The following is a 27,500-nucleotide window of genomic DNA, read 5'->3' as shown; positions in this document are numbered from 1 at the left end:
CCTTGGGCAGGGGAATGTACATTTAACACTGTCCTGCAGCCTATCAACCAGCCATAACTAAATCAATACGCCCGGCGATGATTGTTCCCGACCCCACACACACACACACACACACACACACACACACACACACGCAGGCGGCCAGATGTTTATGGTGATCTGCTTCATTTTCCAGCCAGATGGAGCTGTGATCTACCATATTGATTTGCCATCGCGGCGCTGCGGAGCTCCCTGCTATTAGTGCCTGTCCCTGGACCAGACCCCGGAGAGAGAGGGGGGGGGGGGAGACACAGAGAGAGACAGATAGAGGGAGGGAGAGATAGAGAGAGAGAGAGACACAGAGAGAAAGAGGGGGGAGAGAGAGGGGGAGAGAGAGAAACAGAGAGACACAGAGAGAGAGATAGAGGGAGGGAGAGATAGCGAGAGACACAGAGAGAGAGAGAGATAGAGGGAGGGAGAGAGAGAAACAGAGAGACACAGAGAGAGAGAGAGGGGAGAGAGAGAGAGAGGCCTGTGTCTGACTCTACAATGGCAACAGACCTGAGTCTCACTCACACACACACACACACACACACACACACACAGGCTGGTTACATCCATCACAGCTGCTGTTAAGCAGATGAACTGAGCTGGGCCGATATGACTTCAGGAGAGAATATGAATACTAGTAGCATGAGTGTGTGTGTGAGAGATAGTGAGAGTGAGTGTGTGTGTGAGAGAGTGAGTGTGTGTGTGTGTGAGATAGTGAGAGTGAGTGTGTGTGTGTGTGTGAGATAGTGAGAGTGAGTGTGTGTGAGAGAGTGAGTGTGTGTGTGAGATAGTGAGAGTGAGTGTGTGTGTCCAGTGTAAACTCCGCCAGGCCCGGGGGGCTGAGACCTTGGTGCAAGGAGAGCACCCGGACCAGACAGGGCCTCGCCCCCCCCCAGGCTGACTCTTCCCCCCCACCCGCCCCCCTCCCCTCCCCTGGCTCCTACCCCTCCACCCCACCCTCCCCTCCGCCCGCCCGGCCTTTAAACAAAAACCTTTAAAATCTCCCCTCTTATTAGCCGGGAGCTTGTAAAAGGCCATTTAGCCTTGATTAGCGTGCTGGCTAATAAAGCCCAGGCCCGCGTCCTCCAGGCCCGCCGGTCCTCTTTAACAGCTCCATTAACCTCCGCGCCTCACCCAGACGCCACACGCCACAGGACCGGCCGGCCCACTGAGTACAACTTTTTCCCTATAAAGAACCCCCCAAACCCCCCACCCCCCGCCCGCCTAACACATACACACAGACACGCATACACACACACTCGGTTGACACTGATGAATATTCATTTAGCTGCTGGTGATTTATCGAAAACCACATTCTAAAAGTTATTTAATTCCCCCCCGCTGCCATAAAAAGGAGGTTTTAATCTGTGTTTATGTGGATGCAGAGATGGAGGGATGGAGGGATGGAGGGATGGAGGGAGGGAGGACCTGAGCTTTACTGCAGCCCAGCTATAGAGGACAGGATGACGTCAGCGGGCGGGGGGGACAATCAGGCGCTTGATGTCTCCATCAGCCACGGGACCTGGACAGGCTAACCCTGCCATAGGAATCCACTAGCATTAGCCTAGCGCACCTAAGCATCTAAACCACTGACTCACTGATGCATCGACTTTATTGAACCCCCCCCCCCAAAACAGAACAAAAAATGCTCGTCCAAGTTATTCTACAACATCCAACTGTTCTAACTTACGACCCTCCAGACTACAACCCCCCAACCCCCACCCCCCTGTAAGTTACGAATAACGGTTATATATAACACCCTACAACCAAACAACACATGCTACAACCTGAGGTGATTTGTGAGGCCCGATGAGTCAAGCTGTGTGTTGTGAGGAGAAAGTGAGGGGGGGGGGGTAAGGAGGGGGGGTCCGGGTGTAAACCAGAGCAGTGAATCTGAGCTGGGCTCAGCTTTGCGACCACTGGGGGACCTCTACACCGGGCGGTGGTTGGCACGGGAACGCTGGCCTTGAAGTTTCAAGATAAAACCTAATAAAAGTTTACCATCTCTACTGAAATACTACCTACCACACACACACACACACACACACACACACACACACACACACACACACACACACACACACACACACACACACACACAGGGGTCCCATGGCTGGTCCTGTAACATTGTAGAGGCAGGACGCTACACGATTACCCTAGAGAACACACACGTGCACACACACACACACAAATACACACACACACACACACACACACTGAAAAACAGAGGGAATGAACGAGATAAATAGAAATAGTAATAGAAAGAAAAAGAGAGAAAGGAAGAGGGACAGACAAAGAGAGAAAAATGGGAAGAGATAAGAGATAAGAGATAGGATAGAGACAGAAAGACAGAGAGAGAGAGAGAGCTCTCAGCCTATTAAGCATCCCTCTGCTCTAAGCGTGTGTGTGTGTGTGTGTGTGTATGTGTGCGTATGTGTGTGTGTGTATGTATGTGTGTGTGTGTGTGTGTGCGTGTGTGTGCGCGTATGTGTGTGTGTGTCTGTGTGTGTGTGTGAGGCGGGCCGCGGGCGGCGGGGTGGCCATCCCTCATTCCATTAGCGGTCGCTAGCCTCTCTCCCCGCGCCCCGGCCGCCCCGCTAGCACCATGCTATCCATCTCCATCAGCCCGCTGTCTGCATCCACCCCTCCTCGACAACACAGCATCTACATCTCAAAGGGAACACATCTTCATATATACCTCCATATCTCTATGTCTTTTGTGAATGTTCGGTGGGTTAACTAAGAATCTAGAGGTAGATAGTTGGATAGGAAGCCACGGTGATCCATCCAGCTAGCTGTGTCTGTAGCGCAGCCTGGTCGACGCGGGGAGCGCTCCCACAAGGCCTTAACCACCCTGACAGCACGGGATAAAACATTTAAGTGCCAATTGATTTCTCTGGCTTGAGCCGTATGTGTGTGTGTGTGTGTGTGTGTGTGTGTGTTGGGGGGCTCAGATGGCTAAAAGACAGGGAGGGAGGGAGGGGAGGAGAGGAGGGAGGGAAGGGGCATCTCTGTGAACATCTCTACTAGGCTCTGAGGGAGATGGGCGAGGAAGAGAGGGAGGGGGGGAGGAAGAGGGGGAAGATAAAGGAGGGAGGGAGGGAGGGAGGGGTAGAGTCATCACTTATAAATTGAGGACAGATTAAATTATTGCCGGAGCTACATGGAAATCTCCACCATTGTTTCAAGTTGAGCATGAAATTCCCCGGCAATCACATGGGCGGCATGGCAACGCAGGTCTGTCTGGTAGAGGAGCAGCGTGGCGGAGGCGACCCCGCAGCCGGGAGATCATTACACATCTGAGATGAGAGAGGCCCGGGTCACACACACACACACACACAGGAATGCACGCATACATACAGGAACGCACGTATACACACACACACACACACACACACACACACACACACACACACACACACACACACAGGTACAGGAACGCATATACACACACACACACACACACACACACACACACACACACTACACACAATGTATCAACATAACGAAAGAAGACAAATCTAATTTTCATGTCAGATTGAGGGCTGAGAGAGAGAGGCTGCAAATACATGCATGTTACCTATGTACCACGGAGGAGAGGAGGAGAGGAGGGAATTGTTTCAGCCGCTTGCTCCAGTGAAATCATTCAATCCCTTATTGGCTCTCTTTAACAGTCCCCCCCCCAACTAGCCCACTGCCATGACAACCATATTCTACATCCTGCCACTGACATTAACTCGTTTAATAGCGAGGGTGAACAAAGTCGCCCAAATTGTCAACATTCGACAGCGCCACGGGTGACTTTATTCACAAAAAAATTGTAAATGATGATGCTTCATTTTGTAGCCAATCAAAGTGTTGTCGCTAGGTAGAAAACACCTGGCACTCTGGGTGGAAAGTATTCCAGAATTATTTGGCAGTTGGTGAGATAAAAGATGTACAGCGAAACCAAAAGGTTCTAATACCTAGGTCTAGTCTAGGTCTAGTATTACTGATTTAGTATTCTGCTGAAATGCCAACGTCAAAGAACCTGAGCCTAAGAATGTCACTCTTGGGTACCCGTACGTTGGATGGAATAAAAGCTATTCTGATTCTGATATGGATTTGACATAGAAGGGAAATATTAGATGAGTCACTCCAGCGTCTCTGACGTGTGACTGACTACAGTAACAAGTCACACACACACTCGTTGAAAGTGTGTGAAGACTAGGACATCCCAACGATAACACAAAAAAGGAACAATTTAGAGAGACCCAGACACACACGCACACGCACACACACACGAACACACACACACACACACACACACACACACACACACACAATCTCCCCCCCTCTCTGTTTGATTAATGACATCATCTCTCCCCCTCCTCTCCAGTATAATACAATATCATCCTGCTTCCTCCCAAACGTGATCAAATAAAGACCTGTATAAAACAATGGTGAACACGGAGAGAGGGAGGGAGAGAGACAATTGGAGAGGGGGGAGAGAGAGAGAGAGAGAGAGAGAGAGAGAAATTGGAGAGAAAAATGGAGAGGGAGAGAGAGAGCAGGAAGTTAAATCCAGACAGATAGATTCAGCTGACAGAGTTTGTCTGGGTGGGTGGGTGGTGGCGGTGCGGGCTAACTGCTGGGGCGGTGCGGGGTAACTGCTGAGCCCCAGTCTGGGGTTATGGGAGTTATGGCTGCAGATATTAAATAACGGGTCTGTGTGTCACGTCTGGAGCGCTAAGCTAAGCTAATAACGGCGGACCGGGAGGGCCGTGCTCATTGGCTCCCCTTCCCTCTGACATCAGCCAGCTGGGATGATTCATACCCAGCCAACGTCAGCCCCGCTAATGCCCTTCCTGGAATGGCAGTGTGTGTGTGTGTGTGTGTGTGTGTGGGTGTGTAAATAGTTTGTAACTGTTTTTTTAAAAGTGCTATACAAATAAAGTTTATTATTATTATTATTATTTAATATATATATGTGTGTGTATGTGTATGTGTGTGTGTGTGTGTGTAATGTGTGTCTTTGAGAGAGATGGAGCATGGTGGTGTGTGTGAGGGGAGGAAGGAGGTCTAACAGAGCTGTAGCCATGAATCAATCTAAGCTGTCATGCTACTGCTCCACCACTTAGATCACTGACCTGTCTGTCTTCATCCACACACACACACACACACACACACACACACACACACACACACACACACACACACACACACACACACACACACACACACACACACACACACACACACACAGCTTAAAAAGAACAAACTCATGATTTCTACACTTGGACAGGAGGTTTTAGTTATACCGTAAACCGCGGTTTTCGAAAATAGCAATGTTTTTTGTCAATACCGTCATAAAACTGTCATAAATTGCACTATATAATAAACACCTTAAGAGTGTTAGTTCAGCACCACCGTCTGTGAAGGAAAGCGATGACAGAACTTTTTGTAAACAATGTAATTTGTCAACTGAACCTTCTAACGATAATGACCGAGGCAAACACCAAGTCTTCACCGTGCGTGCCCAGACCGTCACGTGCTCTGCTGAAGCCTGAACTAGACATGCTTGTTTTTCACCAGGAATAGCTAGAATAGGCTAGAACAGGCTAGAACAGGCTAGAAGAACAGCCTAACGTTGTAGGATACGCTTTTATGCCCGTTTTCGTTACTGCCGTTCTTGTTATTTATTTTATTATTATTTGATAAGCCTAGTGGAGGCTATAGGCATTTTAATTGTAATGTTATTTGTAGTGGATTGTAGCCCATGGAATTGTTGTTAATTTAATTCTGTTTCTTATTGTTAAATATTTGTAGCTTTATAGATGTTGTTAATGTTGTTAATGTTTAACATGCATCACGTTTTTGTTGTTGTGTGAAAAAAATAATGATAGTCAATTCTATACCACCCAACCCTAACACACACACACACACACACACACACACACACACACACACACACACACACACACACACACACACAGATAATGATGCCACTGAGGATGTACCGTAGCTGCTGATGAATTAATTCCCTCTTTCGGCACACACACGCACATCCTAGGTACACACACACACACACACACACACACTCATCCTAGGCACACACACACACACACACACACACACACACACACACACACACACAAACACCTCTCCAGGAGAGACGTGATCAACATACACTGATAGAGCAGATCAATACACACACACACACACACACACAGATATTTAATATGTGCTACACACTGATAGCTGAGCAGCTTCCTCTGATTGATTCATTTAAATGAAGCATTTAGCATTTATCCTGAGTAGCCCTCCTGGAGGAGAGAGGGGGGAGGAGGAGGAGGAGAGGAGAGAGGAGAGAGGAAAGACTATGAACAGAGGAGGAGGAGAGAGGAAAGACTATGAAGAGGTAGAGAGGGAGAGGAAACACTATGGAGCTACAAGAAAAGGATGAAGGGAGAGGAGAAAGAGAGGGAGGAAAAGACTAGGAAACTAGGAGGAGAGAAGACCCCCCCCACTCCATCGCTTTGCCCCTCCTCTCTCTCTCCCTCATCCCCTCTTCCCTCTCCCTCTCCACCAGGTCTGACCCCAATTACCCATGGTGAGGCCAGGCGGGGGGGCCAGGCGGGGGGGAGATTGTTTCACTGCTCAGCTCTTGTCGAGGAATATGGATGCGAACATGGAGATGAGAGAATTAGAGGGGCTGACCTCTCTCTCTCTCTCTCACACACACACACACACACACACACACACACACACACACACACACACACACACACACACACACAGCCGCAGTCTTTACCTCTCCAACAGCATCTTCCATTAACACAACTGGTACGGCAGCGAGGCCGACACACAAACACATCATTAACTCTTAATGTGGCTCCTCCTGGGATATCTGTGTGTGTGTGTGTGTATCTGGGTCTGTGTGTGTATGTATCTAGGTCTGTGTGTGTATCTGGGTCTGTGCCTGTGTGTGTGTGTGTGTGTGTGTGTGTCTGCGTATGTATGTGTCTGTGTATCTGGGTCTGTGTGTCGATATTAGGATTCCTGGACAGTGCTGTGTGTCTGGGCCTGGGTGGTGGTGGTGGTGTGTGAGTGTGTGTGTGTGTGTGTGGGATCAATAGCGTGAGCCCCTCCCTGTGAGTGGACCAGGGAGCTGCAGTGTGTTCCTGTCTCAGCTCCCAGCGTGCAGGAGAAATGATCACGCGCACACACACGCACACACACACACACACACACACACACACACACACACACACACACACACACACACATCATTTATGATCCGGACGGACCGGCGCTGGAGAACTCATCCCACAGTAATAGAATCGTGATGGGAGGGGGGGGGGGGGGGGGAGGAGGAGGGGTGGAGGGCAGGTGTGCTCAGGGACTGTGAAGAGCTAGGATGGAGGGGGGGCTGAATTTAAGGGCAGGTGCATATGTGTGTGTGTGAGAGAGAGAGAGAGAGAGAGAGAGAGAGAGAGAGAGAGAGAGAGAGAGAGAGAGAGAGAGAGAGAGAGAGAGAGAGAGAGAGAGAGAGAGAGAGCTAGGATGGGGGGGCTGAATTTAAAGGCAGGTGTGTGTGTGTGTGTGTGAGAGAGAGAGAGAGAGAAAGAGTGCTAGGATGATGAGAGAAAGGCCTGGAGGGGGGAGGAGAGGACTGTTGGCGTGGGGGGGCTCAGGCTCTGAGGCAGGGGGGCTCATGGTGGGGCGGGGGGGTTACTCACTTCTCTATCTCGCTGTTTTTACAGGTCCTGGGCACGCAGGCGGCGGCGGCGGCGTTGGGGTCCTGCTGCTGCTGCTGCTGCTGCTTGCTGCTCTCACCGTTGCTCGTAGACGGCATCTCTGGAACACACACACACACACACACACACACACACACTTCAATAACATACTACAGGAACACACTGTAATAACACACAACATGAGTGTTGCCAAAAGCCTTCAAATATATATTTTTTATAACAACTAATTCCATTGTTGACCATTTAGCTTTTAGACACTCATCCAAAGCGAGTGAGAGTGAGAGGTTCCAGTAACTGAGGGCTCAGAGCTCCTCAAGGCCACACGACTAGTGGTGGTGGTGGTGTTCCCCGGGGGGATTTGAACTCACGACCCTCCTGATCACCAGGCCACCACCACCACCGCCCCTTATAAACAATAGAACAACTTATGAATGCTGATTAATAAAAGCTCATCCAGGGTCACTCACCGTCGCTGGCCCATTTGGAGAACTCTGGCGTTATTCTGGTGGAGGGCATCCCACCGCTGGGACGAGAGAGAGAGACGGTTGATTAATTTAAGCTTTTTATTTATGCTTTAATACACAAAGTAATGTTTGTTGTTGAACATGTTTTCAATGTAAAATCATGTTGGAATGGAAGGCTTGTTATAGCAAAGTGCAACCAAAATAAAATGGATTAGTGTGAATAGATGGAGTGTATGTGTGTGAGAGAGTGTGTGTGTGTGTGTGTGTGTGTGTGTGTGTGTGTGTGAGGGCCTACTTCAGCACGGCGCCCCTCAGCGCCTCCCTCTCCCTGGCCTCCCCCTGGTCGTCTCCAGAGCAGGGGATGATGTCAGCCTCCGTGTATCTACACTCTGGTTAGGGAACGCCTAACACACATCACATGAGAGCGCACACACATGCTGTGACACACACACACACACGCACCATCACTTGAGAGCGAGTGCACAAGCACACAAACGCACGCACGCACACACACACATACACATACACACACACACCTTCTCTCTCTTACACACACACACACACACACACACACACCCACACCCCCCCCCCCCCCCAGGTGTAAAGGATACTGGGCCTTGCCGTACTCCAGTGTGTCGTCTCCGTCTACGTCCAGGTCAGCGTCGCTGTCGTGACTCTCCTTCGTACTGCACATGGCGAAGCCTGTCCCTGGGGGGGGAGGCGGGGTTAGTGGAGGGTAGATACATATGTGTGTGGGTGTGTGTGTGTCTCAGAGTGTGTGTGTGTGTGTGTGTATGTGTGTGTGTCTCAGAGTGTGTGTGTGTGTGTGTGTGTCTCAGAGTGTGTGTGTGTGTGTGTGTGTGTGTGTGTGTGTGTGTGTGTGTGTGTGAGGCAGGGCCCTCAGTGGAGCTGAAAGGTTCTGCAGTAGCTGGAGTTTGTCTGGCCGCTCATCACTGGGTTTACACAGGCTCACCTACACCCCCCCGACACACCACCACACCAACACACCACCCTCACACACCACCCGGTCCCTCACACACCACCCTCAGGGCTTGACATTAAGCTTTTTCAGGTACTTGTCCTTCGGACAAGTGAACTTATCTTTTACTTGTCCGAGAGCTCAAGTTACTTGTCCAAATCCAAAGATTTTGAAAAAGCAATAATATGAATATTAATATATTATACTATCACCGGCCACTTCATTAGGTACACCTTTTCAACTGCTTGTTAACGCAAATATCTAACCAGCCAATCATGTGGCAGCAACTCAATGCATTTAGGCATGTAGACATGGTCAAGACGATCTGCTGAAGTTCAAACCAGCATCAGAATGGGAAATAAAGGTGATGGCAACCTGGCATGGTTGTTGGTGCCAGACGGGCTGTTGCGTGATATTATAGTGTCAATAGGGACCAAAATCTCTGAGGAATGTTTCCAGCACCTTGTTGAATCTATGCCACAAAGAATTAAGGCAGTTCTGAAGGCAAAAGAGGGGGTCCAACCCCAAGGTGTGCCTAATGAAGTGGCCAGTGAGTGTATGTGTATGCAAATAACACATTTGACTACTATTGATTTGATAATGATGTATCCTTAATTTTCAAATGTATTCAATATTTTGTAATTATTTAAAAACGTAACCCCTAACCCTAACCCTTTTAGATTAAGATTGGCCACAAAAGGGATGAATATCTAGGAATATTTACAAAAAATGTTTGTAACTATAGTCTCTCCCCAATGGAAGCAATCTTATTTGCTAGCTTTTGGATAGTAGCCTATCCTATATTCAAATTGAGAAATCTATAATTAGTGTCATTCTGATGTTCGTATTGCGATGTGCTGGTCTTAAAACTTCAAACCTAAAATATACGATCGCATCGAACTACATGAAAATAAGCGGCATTGAGAAGAAGCGAATACGCCTTCACGTGAATGGCACTAGTGACAGGAGACCCACAACACTATGGCTGCGTTCGTAAACTCGCTCTGGAATCTGATCAGCACTCATGGAATGCCTTTTGTCCAATCACGTCTTTATGACGTTGAACGCAGTGTGCGCTCTGGCGCTCTGAGCGAATTTCCGAACTATGACGATAACGAACTACGAGAGACTGAAATAGCGAGAATGAGGCGCGGCATCGCTTTGCTTGCTATTTTTTTTTACTATTCAGATCGGAAGGAGGAATTCATGTTTGCAGATATTAATACATATTGATTTCTTTTTTTGTTTTGACTTGTCCATCGGACAACTGCAGGAGGAAGTCCACTTGTCCAAACATAAAATGTCCATATAATGTCCCGGACAAGCCTTAATGTCGAGCCCTGACCCTAACACACCACCTCACACCTGACGGATACCAGACTCATGTCAAGAAAAAGAGAGAGAGAGAGACAGAGAGAGACAGAATGAGAAAGAGAGAGATAAAAAGAAAAGTATTAAGAAACAGAGAGAGAGAGAGAGAGAGAGAGGGGGGGGGGGATAAACCCCTCCACCTATGCTATCCCTCTTTACAATGCGCTGGTGGTTTTTAGTGATCAAATAAAAAGGACCTTTTAGGTTTTATGGCGTCCCTGTGGCCTCGCGCAGCATATGTGAACAATGCCTCTGCTGCATAAACCTGCCTGCTTAGGGCTGAGACAGACAGACAGACAGACAGACAGGCAGACAGACAGGCAGAGAGGCAGGCAGGCAGACAGACAGACAGGGAGGCAGACAGACAGACAGGGAGGCAGACAGATAGGCAGGGAGGGAGGCATACAGACAGACAGACAGACAGACGGAGGGAGGCAGGCAGACAGGCAGACACACTGCTTCAATGTACTAGGAATTCATTTTCTAAGAGGAATTCTCCAGCAGCCAATAGGGCTAAGGAAGGAAGGGGGGAGAGAGAGAGAGAGAGAGAGACTGGGACATGGGGTCCATCCTTCCCAGGGTGCTTTGGGGTCAGGCAGGCGATAAACTGCCAATGATGACCAGCATTTCATTAATCTGCTGAGAACGAGGGGACGAGGCGCGACGCCGCGGAGGAGAGGAAAACAAATAAACAGATTGTCCTGAGTCCTGACCACTAATGGTGGCCCTGGAGGGGGGGAGGGAGGGAGGGAGAGAGATGGTGGAGGGGAGGTGGGGGGGGACAGAAATCACTGGTAATTCAATCAATTGATTAGGGTATGGATCCTGCGGCTAGTTAGCCATGCATGGCTAGGGACGGTGTGTGTGTGTGTGTGGTGGGGACAGAGCCTCACATTGATTTCCACTGGTCGTAGAGGGGAGTGGTACAATGGAACAGTGAACCCCCCCCCACCCTCACCCCAGAGTCACCAGGCACGCCGAACCAAGCGCACCTCAGGTACACACACACACACACACACACACACACACACACACACACACACACACACACACACACCTACGCAGCGCGGAGATAGAGGAAGTGTGTAGGACGATCAAAGACAAGCAGCAGGAAGCGGGGGGCCGGGACCACCGTGCTGATGGGCCGATAGACGCTAAAACACCAGACGCTATAAAAGCTGGTGGCAGGTGATGTAACCACTGTCTCTCTCCCTCCCTCCCTCCCTCTTCCTCCCACTCTCTCTCTCTCTCACCCTCTTCCTTCCTTCCTCTCTCCCTCTCTCTCTCTTCATCCCTCCCTCCCCCTCCCTCCCTCCCCCCCCCCCCCCCCCTCTCTACCTCTCCCTTTCCAGTGAAATTGGATTGTCCACAGTCCACAGCATCAGGAGGAGGTGCGTCCCGATACTCTAACCTTATCTCCCTTTCTTTCGGCGTTCCACCGTAAAACGCTTCAAAGGGGGCCGTGTACGGACGCTCCCACCGACCCGCCGGTAGAGAATTAGGACGCAGCCCGAGCCTGAATCTACCTGTGTGTGTGTGAGTGTGTGTGTGTGTGTGTGTGTGTGGTCATGCTGATAGGCTGCCCAGCCACTATCCCTCCCTGTAACCAGTCCTGGCAGGCAATCTAATCCTGGCTGAAAAGGTCAGCGCCACTATAACTGCCTTTCACTCACATTATGCACGCCGCCGCACACGCTCAGACGCTCCCAGCCTCCCTCTCCCTCCCTCCCTGCCTCCCTCTCTCTCTCCCTCTCCCTCCCCCCCTCGCTCGGCCCTGACCCCACCCCTCAGGAGGGGCTGACGCCATCGCTGACCCCCTCCCTTCTTCTGGAAGATCAAGCAGGATCAATACACACACACACACACACCTACCGAACACACACACGACCGAGCGAGTGACACACACACACACACACACACACACACACACACCCTTACCTAAATGGCATCGTTCCCCCCCCCTCATTATCATATTCCAATCTGGTGCATGTCGTTGACTCCAACACGCTAACTACACGTGTTCTGTCTGTGGTGAACACACGCCCGCCGCTGACACTACACGCCTATCTCCATATGTCACCACGACAACCCAGACAGCAGAAGGAGGGGGAGGTCAATGAACCAATCAACATGAGAAGACAGTGTGACCCCCCCCCCCCCCCCTACTGCTATGGGGCTTATCAGCCCTGCCCAGTCAGCGGGGGTCAAGGGTCGTCATATCTCGCTGGCATTTATCCAACTCTCACACACACACACACACACACACACACACACACGGCAGCCATGTTTGAAGTCTCTTTTAGAGAAGAAGAGCCCTCCTATCTGTGTCTATCCCCCTGTGTGCCATTACACACACACACACACACACACACAAAAAAAAACACACACACACACACACACACACCTCTGTGTGTCTATCTGGTCAACTCAGCCCAGTGTGTCAGTATCAGGCCTGGATCTGGTTGCCTTCATCAGAGCAGCTGCTGCCCCCCCCCCCCCCCACACACACACCCACCCACAGGGGGGCACTGCTCTCAAACACACACTGATCCTGTTCGATTTCTACCCTCTCTCTTCATCTCCCCATCCATCCATCCCTCTCTTCTCTTCATCCCTTCCCCGAGCTGTTTAAAGGACTTCCCTCCCTCTGCCCCCCTCTTATCCCATTGATGACACCCCCCAACCCCCCCCCCCCCCCCCCCCACCACACTCCAACTCCCCCCAACCCTCAGGACTGAGTAGAGTCTGCCTTGAGGAGGCTGATTGAACCAGAGACTGCTGCAGAGCTTTCAAGGCTACAAATCCACCTTCTGAGCTTCTGTGGGGGGGCTGGGGGGTGTGTGTGTGTGTGTGTGGGGGGGGGGGGCTTTCAAGTGGTCCCCAGACCAGCGCAGCAGCTCTCACTTATCTGTGTCACATCACAGGACTCCTATCACTGACAGACAGACAGACGGACAGACATCTGGCTACTCATTAGATGAGCGGACGGACGGACGGACATCTCCCTGCCTGCCCCCCCCCCCCCTCTCTCTGCCACCCTCCTCCCGTGGTTCACTCCAGATAACATTGATCTGTAGCTGCTTCCTGTCCTTCCTGTAGTGTGTCTGTCTGTCTTTCAGGTATCTCACTGGGGGGGAGAGAGGGAGAGAGAGAGAGAGAGAGAGAGAGAGAGAGAGAGAGAGAGAGAGAGAGAGAGAGAGAGAGAGAGAGAGAGAGAGACAGAGAGAGAGAGTCCCACAGACACACTTTGTGGTTCAGTTTTCCAGCAGATGGAAGTGGAACTGGAGGGCCGTTTGAAGAGGCTCTCAGAGGACAGGATGTGATGTCAGACGAGAGGGCCTGGTACTATGAAGGCCTACTGCTCCTGCTGGGTCTGCAGTTCAAAGATGACTTTTTGCATGACAGCTGATACCTTTAAAGACGTCTCAATGATCACTGTCAGAGACAGACAATGAAAGAGAGAGAGAGAGAGAGAGAGAGAGACAAAGAAAGAGAGAGAGAGGGAGAGAGAGAGATATTGGGAGAAAAAGAGAGATGTAGAAAAAAATGTAGAACGTGTGTGTGTGTGTGTGTGAGAGAGACAGACAGAGAGAGAGAGAGAGAGAGAGAGAGAGAGAGAGAGAGAGAGAGAGAGGGAGAGAGAGAGAGACAGAGAGAGAGAGAGGGAGAGAGAAGCCTGCAGTCCCTGGTGGGCAGCTGTAGGTCCAGGACTATAATTGCATGGCTGGGCTGGGGGGGAGGACCTGGGGGGTCTCGGGCCTGTCTCCCCTCCACACACCACTCTGGGGGGGGTCACCAGGGTCAATTGCACAGCTAAATGTGTTTTCCTTTCCCTGCTAAGAGGGCCTAGTGGGGCCAGGCTGATCTGACCCTGTCTGGACCGGGGCCAGGGGCCTACCCTACTATGTGTGTGTGTGTGTGTGTGTGTGTGTGTGTGTGTGTGTGTGTACCTCTGAAGCCCCCCTCCAGCAGGGTGGTGGCGCGGACCCTCTTCTGGCCACACCACTCGTACTCTTCGAAGCGCGTCCCGTTCTCTCCGTCCATGTCCCCGGAGTCATCCTCCCCTCCAAACGCCCCTTCTCTCTGAGGACACACACACATCACACCGTCAACACTGGGCCAGGGGGATAGAGAGAGAGATAGAGAGAGAGAGAGAGAGAGAGGGAGGGAGGGGGGGGCACTAGCCGTCTTCACTAACTAGTGAAGCATAAAACAATAGTTTTGCCAGAATTTACAGCTATTTTAAAATGTTATTTTAATTACTTTATCTATTTAGATCAATCAAGAAGTCTGCTACGATTGGTTGGTTGTCTTAGGTTCACGTTCTCTTACATTTTAACACAACACTGAAGATAGAGGGTGGTCTACAGGTGAGTACACGTGGTGTTAGAGTGATACTAGCACATCTACAACTAATGACTGGTGAGATTCAGAGGAAGAGAGCTGTTACATGGTGTGACGGCAGATCCAGGGGCGGAGGAAGAGTTCTACAGTAAGAAGAGATGTGATTGGCTGCAGGGCTTGACATGAAGCTTTTTCAGGTGAACTACATTTGTCTGAGAGCTCAAGTTACTTGTCCAAATATGACGACGCGCGCGTATCTGTGTGTGTGTGTGTGTGTGTGCGTCTGTCTACTAACACACTACAAGCCAATAATACATCACATTACATTCCAACAATTACTGTGGATCGACTTGCACGCTAGAGAACGTTTGCTTTCAAAGTTTAAAGTAAAGGGTTCATGCCAGCATTAATGTTTTGATTCAAAGGTGTCAAGGATTCAAAATTATAATCAATATTCACAATTAATTAGCTGTGTTATTTGTTGATAATCCAATGTGACAATTTGCCTGACATAGTGTAAGAATTTACCCGCTGATGGGGCACATTGTCACAAATGCACACTGTCTATTTAACGGTCTACAGCTCTGTACTGAAATAAGATATGAAGATACAATCAATACAAAATATGTGCCCAAGACTTCCTTCTTTCATTTGGTATGACATTTATACCATTTTGATGTATTGTGCCCAGTAAATGTTAAGACAGCATGTGACAACATACCCCGCGCTCTCCTACTCAGCGGACATAGATTGTTTGACAAGGCAGAAGACATTGACAAGGCAGCATACATTGACAAGGCAGCTACATTGACATGGCAGCATACATTGACAAGGCAGCTACATTGACAAGGCAGCTACATTGACAAGGCAGCATATATTGACAAGGCAGCTACATTGACAAGGCAGCTACATTGACATGGCAGCATACATTGACAAGGCAGCTACATTGACAAGGCAGCTACATTGACAAGGCAGCTACATTGACAAGGCAGCATACATTGACAAGGCAGCAGACATTGACAAGGTAGCATACATTGACAAGGCAGCATACATTGACAAGGCAGCTACATTGACAAGGCAGCATACATTGACAAGGCAGCATACATTGACAAGGCAGCAAACATTGACATGGCAGCTACATTGACATGGCAGCATACATTGACAAGGCAGCTACATTGACATGGCAGCATACATTGACAAGGCAGCTACATTGACAAGGCAGCAGACATTGACATGGCAGCTACATTGACATGGCAGCATACATTGACAAGGCAGCTACATTGACAAGGCAGCAGACATTGACATGGCAGCTACATTGACATGGCAGCATACATTGACAAGGCAGCTACATTGACAAGGCAGCATACATTGACAAGGCAGCATACATTAACAAGGCAGCTACATTGACATGGCAGCATACATTGACAAGGCAATACATTGACAAGGCAGCTACATTGACAAGGCAGCATACATTGACAAGGCAGCATACATTGACAAGGCAGCTACATTGACAAGGCAGCAGACATTGACATGGCAGCTACATTGACATGGCAGCATACATTGACAAGGCAGCTACATTGACAAGGCAGCATACATTGACAAGGCAGCATACATTGACAAGGCAGCATACATTGACAAGGCAGCTACATTGACAAGGCAGCATACATTGACAAGGCAGCAGACATTGACAAGGCAGCTACATTGACAAGGCAGCTACATTGACATGGCAGCAGACATTGACAAGGCAGCTACATTGACAAGGCAGCATACATTGACAAGGCAGCATACATTGAGGCAGCAGACATAGACAAGGCAGCAGACATTGACAAGGCAGCATACACTGACAAGGCAGCTACATTGGCAAGGCAGCATACATTGACAAGGCAGCTACATTGACAAGGCAGCAGACAAGGTTGGCACTTTAGCGGGCAGTGGAGTTAATAACGGTCACGCGCACGCAATAGTATTAGAATTTCTGATACAAGCTACACCGCCTCATAGGCAGCAAGAATGAGGTGCGGCATAGCTCAATAAAACATTTATTAACTTACATTTTAAGGAGGAATTCTTTTTTTGCGGATATGAATACATTTATTTATTTTTCTCTTTGTTTTGACTTGTCCGTCGGACAACTGCAGGAAGGAGACATAAAATGTACTTGTCCCGGACAAGCGGACAAGCCTTAATGTCGAGCCCTGGGCTGGATCCACCATAGAAGAGAAGAGGTAATTGGTTGGTTCTACAGTAAGAAGAGATGTGATTGGCTGGTTCTACAGAAAGGAGAGAAGTGATTGACAGGTTCTACAGTAAGGAGAGATGTGACTGGCCAGTTCTACAGTAAGGAGAGATGTGACTGGCCAGTTCTACAGTAAGGAGAGATGTGACTGGCCAGTTCGACAGTAAGGAGAGATGTGATTGGCCGGTTCTACAGTAAGGAGAGATGTGACTGGCCGGTTCTACAGTAAGGAGAGAGGTGATTGGCTGCGAGGCCTGTCTACCTTGAAGAGGCAGCGCTCCACATGTCTACTCATATCCTCCTCGGTGCCGGCCAGCGGCGCGCTGCACACAGGACATACCTGCCCCTCTTCTGGCTTCCGCCTCTTCATCTTCCCAATCCGGGCTGCAGGGGGGGGGGAGGGGGGAGGAGAAAAGAGAGGGGGGGAGAACATAGAGAGAGGTGGTTAGAAACATACACAGAAACACGTGTGCGTCCACAGAAAACACAGAGGCGGTTAGACACACACACACACACACACACGACAGAAATCCGTGACACTAATTGATCTTGTCCGCAATTACACCATTTGCTGAAATAATGAGGATGAAAACCAAAACAACAAAAAATGTGCAGAACATTCTTGATGAAACGTCTCGTAACGACCGACACGTAAACCCCTCTGTCACTAGCGATCACCCGCCTGGCGAGCCTCACGTCACGACCTGCCTCGCTGTCCACCACCGTTAAACGCTACCGCTAACCGCCATCACATCTGACACCCAACCAACAGGGCTCGCCTGGCTTCTCTGGCTATCCGCTCGCTATCGTGTAGCCAACCAGAGGTCTGCTCAGCCCAGGTGGCGAGCAGCCAGCCAGCCAGCCAGCCAGCCGGCCAGCCAGCTAGCCAGTCAGTCAGTCAGCGTTGGCATTCACCACCTGTCAGCTGGACTTGCTGCCTCGTTGGTGCTAACGCAGGTCAGTGGTGTGGAGGGGAATCGATACACCGCCCCCCCCCCACTCCCAAAGTGGCGCCACGGGTCCGGCGAGCGATAACTGTGTGTGTGTGTGTGTGTGTGTGAGGGCACTGTCCCAACACCAACACTAGCCTACTGTACCATCCAGAACACATTGGTCAGCATGTAGCTTTGTTCTCCGCGGTATGTTCTGTATGCTAGTGTGTGTGTGGATGTTGGACCTTCACCAGGGGAGGCTGGTGGAGGTAGAAATCAGAGGCTGGTAGCATTCCTCATTCTATTGGCATTACAATGTGCCCCGTCCTCCATTTTGTACCTCCACCAGCCTCTCCTGAACGCCGTCATGACGACACGTCCTCTACCATGACAACAGAGAGAGAGAGAGAGAGAGAGAGAGGCCGGTTCCCTTCCCTTCCCTCCGACGACCTCACAAACAAACAGACACGGTTCTAGAATGTTCTAGAACCAAAACCAGCACCTCCATTTTCTTGACGTGACGAGTATGTCTGTCACAAGCATGTCCCTAAGATATAGGCCTACATCTTTATGTGACAAGTATCCCCCCCCTCCCCTTCCACAATGACGTGTCAGGACAATCTCTCCATCTCTCTCTCTCTCTATCTCTCTCTCTGTCTCTCCCCCCCCCCCCCCAGCGCTGCATAATTAGAAATGTAACACAGCAGAACAGGCGCCCGCCGCGCTGTAAGTCTTTGTCGCTCTTTCTTAACTGCAAATGGCGTGAGGGGACATTAACTTTTAGGGCGCTGTGATTACCAAAGGGGCCAAGGGGGACCCACCCGGAGAGGAAGAGAGAGGGAGAGAGAGAGAGAGAGAGAGGGAGAGAGAGAGAGAGAGAGAGGGAGAGAGAGAGAGAGAGGGAGGGAGGGAGGGAGAGAGAGAGAGGACATTGGCGTGAGGCACTATGACTCCGGGGGGAGATATGAGGAGGGACGTCTCCTCGAAATATCTCCCAGAACCCCCCTCTCTTATCCCCTCCCCCCTGGTGACGGTAATCGAGGGGGGCGTCGAGAGAAAATGGTGATTAATTAGGCACGGCACGGCAGTCCCCCCCGCCGACTCATTGAGGTTCCACATGAGGGGTCATAGACATTAACACGGTCTCCAGTTGAAACAAAGTCGGCACCGTTTCCTTTTCATAGCTCCTGCCTGCCTGCCTGCGCTGATGTCACTGACAGGCCTACAGTCAGGGTTGCCAGATGGGATTGACAATTTCCAGCCCAACCACAGTCTAAAAAAACGCAGAATCCACCAAAAACCAGCCCAAACCGCCCTAATGATATTTATCCAGCCCAACCGCCCCAAATGCTTTTTTCGCCGTCCAGTGTGATCACACGTGCCTGCCTACAGTCAGCTAAAGTGGTGGTGGTGGGGGGGGGCTTGTCGGGGTAGTAGTGAGCTGTAGGGGGGGAGGTGGGGGCTCTTACCGTGGCGCAGGCAGCAGGGGCCAACGGGCGCTCCGTTGGGCAGTCCGAGGGGGGGAGGAGGAGGGGATCTTTTGACACTGTCCTTGGCGTAGCGCCTGCACCAGCAGAGGTCCTCGACTGTTAACATATCAAGAAGGTCAAGGGTTAATAGAACCTCTGCTCGGTGCAGGCGCCAGGTCAAGGAGGGGGGTGGGGGGGGTACAGACCTGTTATCACACTCTGCAGGCCGGGAGGGGGGTGGCAATGGGGCCAGGGGGGGCAACAGGGGCCAGGGGGCTGGAGATGTAATACACAGAGTGGAGGTGTTCCACAGTGTGAGAGGTGTAGGGGGGGTGGTGGTGGTGGGGGGGGGCTTACAGCAGCGCCAGAGAGGGAGAGATGGGTCTAGGGGGGGTTTATAGGAGAGCTCCACATTTGGCTTCTGGTTGGCTACACCTCTGGTTGGCTACACCCCTAGTTGGCCACACTATAGCCCATTAGAGTGCGACTTTGCAGGGTTCAACCATGCAGCCAGACAGGGGAGGCTGGTGGAAGGGCTCATTGTAATGGAACGGAATAGGGAATGGTACCTGTGTTCTGATACCATTCCTTATTTTATTCTATTCCATCAGAGCAGTTATGATCCAGACTGCAATGTAGACTGGACAGACACACAGACAAACTGACTGACAGACAGACCCCCCCCCCCCACTCAAACATGATCTTTAATTATGACAGAGAAAAACACTTAACGATGTGTCAACACCCTACCCCGCAAAACATCATCTCCCACAGACACAGACCACCACTATCTCCCTCTCTCTCTCTCTCCCTCTCCCCCTCCCCCTCTCAAACCCACAACATCCACCCTACCAGACCAGCTACTTCAATATGTAGGCAGTAGTTCCATGTTAATTAATTACCATGTCTGTTTAACGTTCCTCACATAAAATAACTGGGGTATACTTCATCTAATCAATACTGACCATGAAATACAGTATGTTACTTTAAGACGTTTACCTCTAAACGGACATGAATCATGTCCCAGAACTTGAGGACCTTGGCTATTTTTTATCAGAACAACAATCAGTTCCAACTTATAAGACGTTCTGAGTTACAAACTATTTATTTTGACTGTGTGATGCTATTGAAAGACAGATGGTATCAATTATGAACTAAATATGTAGTAAATTGGACTCCTTTTCAATCATTTTATTATGCAATAATTGAATAGGAAATGTCAGTATGAATGTATTCTGAATCAGAAGTGAATAGGGCTACATATAAAACATATCGACATGAAATGATAATGCAAATAAAAATGACATGGGCAAATCATGGAAATGATAGATTATGATGGTGTAAATGTATGGAAATAGTTATATTTAATTGAAAAGTGAAAGCGATACATACCATTCAATCGCGTTTGCCTATTTGCCCGCACTCGTAAAAATGTCTGCAAGTAGGGAAGAAAGGACACACACAAAATACGCGTTAATAACCCAACTTTCAATAAGAGATTTTATTATAAACACTAGTAACAGTTCAGGGCTGGATTGCATTGGATGTGACAATGTGCCCAGCGAGCTGCATCCTGATGGTAAACAAAACACCTACTTCTCTTTTGGCAGGTATCCCCTCTTCCATAACACTCTGTGCAACTTTAGTTCGAAGCCTTTTCGCGTCGCAAAAACTCAACTCTGCAACTTTATCTCTTAAGCCTTACGGTACTACACATAACTGCCAATGCAATATTGCATCAATAATTTGATATGGATGCAAAAGGATTGAATTTAGCGCCCAGAGAGCCCCGTTCAGCGCTCCATCGTAGCCATGTTGGCTTTGGTCATGTGACCAAAACACAGGGGTGACAGTTCAGAGGACGCAGGGTGTAGTTGCACCCTCGACCACTAGGGAGCAGCAACACAGCTCCAATATCTGAGACTTGACTTGACTATCGGACCTAATTGAGCTTTCTCGAATGTCTCAAATATGTTCAAACTTATTTTTTATAAATAAAAAAAAACTATGCTATGCGGCTAAACGTTGCTATTCAATCATGTATAATATTGAACATGTTCTTTGCAATCAATACCTTTCTTATGGGATGCTTAATATTACATGTTCTGAATTAATCCTTAAAAGCCTAAACTTCTGAACGTCTAATCCAAACTTGCTCAAAACTGACAGGTACTATCAATCAATAGTTTGTGTGTTAGTGTGTGTGTGTTAGTGTGTGTGTTAGTGTGTGTGTGTGTGTGTGTGTGTGTGTGTGTGTGTGTGTGTGTGTGTGTATGTGTGTGCGTGCGTGCAGGCGATGTGCTGACTGCAGCAGGACCAGACAGTCACTCACAGCGATGGATGCCCACTCATTGACACGGGGACAGTGTGTGTGTGTGTGTGTGTGGGCACGGGTTCAAACTCCCGGTGAGCCCATCGTCCATCACGGGCTCAGACAAGCCTGCAGCTCTGACACCTGACTCACACCCATCTCCCACACTGCCAATGTTAGATTAATAATGACACCGTATCTAAATGGCTGGAGGAGCAGAAACGCACTAGGTCATGTTAGAAAAAAAGAAGAAGAAATGAATCTAACATTTCAGGACAGGAAAAGTGAAGCTTCCATTGACTTAATCATTTGTTAGAGATGGGTGTTTCATCAGCAGCTTCTTTATTATTTTTATTTTACTAATGAACATATCTATCTACTTAAAGGGAACCGCCGCCTTAAAGGGAATGTCAATGGAAGGCCCTAAAGTTGTAGGCCTACACTTAATAGTTCTTCTTATTTTTATGGCGTTTTAAAGGGAGGAAAAACCACTTAACCCAATAGTACATCATCATTGCCGTATGGATTACCAAACCTTTTTGAAAAACTTTGAAGAAAAAAAAAAAGAGGGAAAAATATATCATATGAAATAATACGCTAGAAAAAGAATGACATAAATCATAATTACAGCTCCAGGTAAAAGAGTGCTGTTGACAGTTTAATCCTGGCTAATCTTTATCAGTCAGACCTCTGTGGGAATGAGGGGGAAACAGGTCAAGGACGCCGTGCAGAGACAGAGATCGTATCCTTAGAGAGAGAGTGTGTGTGTGTGTGTGTGTGTGTGTGTGTGTGTGTGTGTGTGTGTGTGTGTGTGTGTGTGTGTGTGTGTGTGTGTGTGTGTGTGTGTGTGAGGAGCATAGCTCCTAAAGCGGTAAACTCATGATAATTACATATCTGGACAGGAAACACATTACCTGTGTGTGTGTGTGTGTGTGTGTTTGTGTGCGTGCGTGCGTGTGTGTGTAAGCTGATGGAGACCACCTCTATTGACTCCCAGCAGAGTGTGGTGATCCACTTCATGATAAGATACAAGAGTTAGAAATGAGGGTCTTGCTAACGGGGTGTAAACGTTGTGCGTGTGTGTGGACGCTGAAACAACAAATGACCTTGTCTCTCCCTCCAGCACAGTCCCCTCCTGTGAGTCAGTCTGACATCTCAACATTGGCCAATGTGTCCGCTTTCTAATCTCACTACTCTCCTGTCTGTTTTGTAAAAACAAATATTGGATTTCTATCTCGACGAGATGAGATCAACCTGGCGAAATGACGTCCAAACACAACTGCTGTGCTACCTGCTGCATTTCTGAGTCTTTGACTTTTCCAGAATGTGTTTTAAAGTGACTGTTGAGGTGTGTCGTGTCGTGTTTCACTGAAGGTTTCCTGTGACAGGATATGACGCCAGGACAACTTCCTGCGGTCCCCTGCGGCTCACCTGGTATCTATCGGAGTGGTGGTGGGCGTCTTCGGAGGAGAGGGGGGACACCACCGGGGACTCGCCCTCGCGCTTGATGTGCACGGACAACAGGAGAGACTGAGGAGAGAGAGGGAGGAGAGGAGAGGAGAGGAGAGAGGGATGGGAGAGGAGAGAGGGACGGGTGGGAGAGGAGAGAGGGAAAGGGACAGGGAGAGGAGAAATAGAGACTTTGATGAATGAACACTCAAGCAGTTGAAACACTAAAAACTCTGTCGGATGTCAGCGGGTCCAATGAAATGTGCCGCGAACACGATGACCTGACGAATCAACAAGAAAGAGTCTGTGGCTTAGGAGAACATTTGTCTACGTCGCTGTTCTTGTGTGTGTGTGTGTGTATGTGTGTGTGTGTGTGTGTGTGTGTGTGAGTCCCCTCAGATGTACAAAGACTTGGCTTGCAGGAAACGGGATGGGTATTGGCAGTCAGGTGATTGTTTTGTGCCAGGCCACCGCTCCCTCTAAACTCTGTGAAGTATAGGCTACCTTTGATTAGAGGAGAAGAGGAGAGGAGAGGAGGGGAGAGGAGAGGACAAGAGAGGAGGAGAGGAGAAGAGAAGAGAAGAGAAGAGAGGAGAGCAGAGGAGGGAGAGGAGGAGAGAGCAGGGGAGAGGAGGAGAGAGGAGAGCAGAGCAGAGGAGAGGAGAGGAGAGGAGAGGAGAGGAGAGGAGAGGAGAGGAGAGGAGAGGAGGGAGAGGAGGAGAGAGCAGGGGAGAGGAGGAGAGGAGAAGAGAGGAGCAGAAAACTCCAGCCAACATTACAGCACACTTTGTCCGTCTATAAAGCCAGTGTGAGTGAAGCCTCTAGACATTACAGGCCCGCCCGTCCCACTCCGAACCTAATTGAGTTAATTTCGCAAATGAACGAGGGGAAAAGGGGGGGGAAGAAAACGGGGGGAGGATGTGGGTGGGGGGGGTGTGGGGGGTGAGGTTCAAAGAAAGAAATACGGCCTGCTTTACTAGGAGGCCTGACAGAGGACCCCCGGTTCTCTTTTACGACGCAGCTATGAAATATTTGTATTTACAATCCGTTGCTATTAATCAGGGGGAGAGGGGAGAGCGGGGTTCTGAAGTGGCCGACAACTGTAATGTAATATTAATCCGTGAGGGATGGTGGACCCGGGGGAGAGGGACAGTAAATGAAGCATTATGCACGGCTCTTTATGCTCGCGGACCGCAAGGTCAGGGAAGTATTTATTTGAGTGTTCAGAGGCTGTGGTGCCCGGGGAACTAGGGGCATCGCACTGTACTGTACAGTGTGTGTGAGTGTGTGTGTGTGGTTGCGTGGGTGTGTGTGTGTGTGTATGTGTGCTGTGGGTGTACCCGGGGAATTAGGGGCATTGTACTGTACTGTACAGTGTGTGTGTGTGTATGTCGGCCATTGTACTGTACTGTATGGTAGTGTATACAGTATGAGTGGGTGTGTGTGGTTGGGTGTGTCTGTGTGTGTGTGTGTGTGTGTGTGTGTGTCGGCCATTGTACTGTACTGTACAGTGTGTGTGTGTGTGTGTGTGTGTGTGTGTGTGTGTGTGTGTGGGTGGTTGTGTGTGTGTGTGTGTGTATATGTGCGTGAACAATTTCTGAACAACATTCTCTGATCAATCTTCAAACATCCTGACATAGAAATAAATCCTACTTCCCGAGTGTGCACACACACACACACACACACACGCACACACACACACACACACACACACACACACACACACACACACACAAGTATCCCCGTGAACACGATCAGTCTCTCGTCACGGATCCGTTGCCCCCCAGGATTAGGAGACCCCGGTTGGCATGGAGTCGCTATGGCGATGGTGGTGGTTGAGGAGGGCGGGGTTAATCCCCTTCGGAGCCACCAGGGCGGCATGGGCAGGGGGGTGGGCAGGGGGGACGGGGGGTGGGCAGGGGGGGGTGGCGGCTGCCCCGTGACCTCCCGTAGCCTCTCCGTGTCTCCCACGCTGGGCAGGAATACTAAACACCTACTGGGACATGCTCAGGCACGTCTGGCACGCCCTCCTCCCTCACCCTCTCCCCCCCTCTACACACCTCCCTCTCTCCATACCTCTACCTCTCTCCACTGCTCCCTCTCTCCCTCTCTCCACTGTTCCCTCTCTCCACACCTCCCTTTCTCCCTCTCTCTCTCTCTCTCTCTCTCTCTCCACACCTCCCTCTCTCCCTCTCTCCACACCTCCCTCTCTCCCTCTCCCTCTCCCTCTCTCCACTGCTCCTTCTCTCCATACCTCCCTCTCTTCATACCTCCCTCTCTCCCTCTCTCCATACCTCTCCTCTCTCCACTGCTCCTCCTTTTTACACTTTATCCCTTTCTCTACCCTCTCCCTTACTCCTTTCCTCACCCCCAGTCCCTTCTCATTCTCTCCCTCTCTACCTCTCCCACCTCTCCCTCTCTCTCTCTCTCCATTCACCCCGGTCCCCCTCTCTCTCCTTCTCTACCTCTCCTCTCTCCCTCTCACTCTCACTCTCTCTGTCTCCTCCAACCCCCATCTCTCTGTATCTCACTCTCTCTCTTTCATTAGAGACATTAGTTTAAACTTTAAAGGGACCACACACACACACGCACACACACACACACACACACACACACACACACACGCACACACACACACACACACACACGCACACACACACACGAGACATCCACCCTAACTTAACGAGTGCTCTCTCTTCTCCACGTGTAATAGCATCACTGAACAGTTCCGTCTCCCTCCTCTCTCTCTCTCCCCCTCCTCTGCTGCTCCTCTCTCCCCCTCCTCTCCTCCTCCTCTCTCCCCTCCTTTCCTCCTCCTCTCCTCTCCTCCGGTTCTCAGTGGACGTTCAGAGAGAGAGAGAGAGAACAGCCCCCCCCCCCGACCCCCCCACCCCCCATCCTCCTCTTGGCTCCCTCCAGCTCCAGCCCTAATGAAGGCCCAGGCCCAGCCAGCCTTGACCCCCAGAGTCAGGGGTATCTATCTACCAACTAAAGCCTCCTCCCTGCCTACCAGAGCGTCCTCCACCCCCCCCCACCCTCCCAACCCCCCACCGTCCACCCTCCACGCAGTCTACAAGCCCACTCCTCCACTGGCTAACGTCGAGCTCCAGTGGCGCCCTCACCCCGGAGCAGGGACACCCAGTAATAAGGCTCCGATGGGGGGGAGGCTCGGAGGAGCGCTGGGGGGGGGGGGTCTGGGTCTTGGCTTGCCAGTGAACGATGATGTTCTCCTTGGTGGGACTGTGGTAGGACGAGTGGAGGGTTCTAGGAGGGCGGGAAGGGGGGCGGGGGGCGCGTGTATGTGTGTGTGTGTGTGTGTGTGGGTGTGTGTGGGGGGGGGGGGGGTGTGTGTGTGTGTGTGGGGGGGGGGGGGGGGGGGGGGGGGGGGGGGGGGGGGGGGGGTCTTACCTTGGGAGTTCCTGGTGCTGCACCTCCATCCTTGTGTGATGGGTTCTTACTGTAGGAGAGAAGAGAAAACAGGTTATTGAGAGAGGAAGCGTGTGTGTGTGTTTATGTATGTTTGTGTGTGTGTGCGCGCGCAGTGTGTGTCTGTGAGCAACACACACACCACCACCACAGCTTCCTCTGAGGACCGCTCAAACGGTCGCTCACCAAGCAAGCTACACAAATCACACTCTTAATGGTCTGGAAGATTCAAACCATCTCTCTCCCCCCTCCTCCCCCCCCCCCCACTCCCTACCTCCCCCCACCCCCCCACCCCCCGTCCCTCGGTGCCACTCAATCTATCGCCGTACCCACCCCTTGGGCCAGCCTGTATTTGAAACAATTACTGCTCAAAGTACGACTGCTAAGCAGATTTGGGGGATATAATTTTTTTATTGAAGTAATCATTCTCCTCCGAGATGCAGCCAATACACCCATCCACCCCTGAACCCCCCCTCCTCTTCCCTCTTCCCTCTTCCTCCTCCTCCTCCTCCTCCTCTCCTCTCCTCCACCCCGGCGGTTGCCGCGCGGTGCGCATAGCCAGTGGCAGCGGCGAAGGCGGCGGCGGGCGGCAGGAAATAAATGATTTCTCCGTTATTTGATTTGTCAGTGACGAAACGCCCCGGGCACTTAGGACTCTGAAATATGTTGAGGACAATGTGCCGGCTTGTAAACATTGTATTAAAGGGGCGGGGGGGGGGGGGGGGGGAGGAGAGGAGAGAGGGATAGAGA

At 50.3% G+C, this 27,500-nt stretch overlaps 1 protein-coding gene across 2 annotated transcripts in view; it reads right to left on the bottom strand.

The window, feature by feature from the left end:
* rnf220a (ring finger protein 220a) overlaps positions 1-21,357 on the bottom strand; it is a 34,878-nt gene extending 13,521 nt beyond the window's left edge. Inside the window, exons 1-8 of one of the 2 annotated variants that reach the window (XM_080546759.1) lie at positions 21,161-21,357; positions 20,957-20,999; positions 17,426-17,547; positions 14,534-14,666; positions 8,845-8,941; positions 8,529-8,615; positions 8,237-8,292; positions 7,752-7,869 (exon numbers count right to left, since the gene is read on the bottom strand). In XM_080546759.1, coding sequence (XP_080402885.1) covers positions 7,752-7,869; positions 8,237-8,292; positions 8,529-8,615; positions 8,845-8,941; positions 14,534-14,666; positions 17,426-17,547; positions 20,957-20,999; positions 21,161-21,190 — 686 coding nt within the window. In that variant the 5' untranslated portion in view covers positions 21,191-21,357. The remainder of the gene's footprint in view (positions 1-7,751; positions 7,870-8,236; positions 8,293-8,528; positions 8,616-8,844; positions 8,942-14,533; positions 14,667-17,425; positions 17,548-20,956; positions 21,000-21,160) is intronic. The other variant, XM_080546760.1, reaches the window with a different exon arrangement.
* Between the last annotated feature and the right edge of the window lie 6,143 nt (positions 21,358-27,500).

Source organism: Nansenia antarctica (assembly GCF_963989245.1).
Source record: "Nansenia antarctica genome assembly, chromosome: 16".
Lineage (NCBI taxonomy): Eukaryota > Metazoa > Chordata > Actinopteri > Argentiniformes > Microstomatidae > Nansenia > Nansenia antarctica.
Note: the sequence above shows the minus strand (reverse complement) of the source record. Positions and strands in the feature narration are given on the sequence as shown.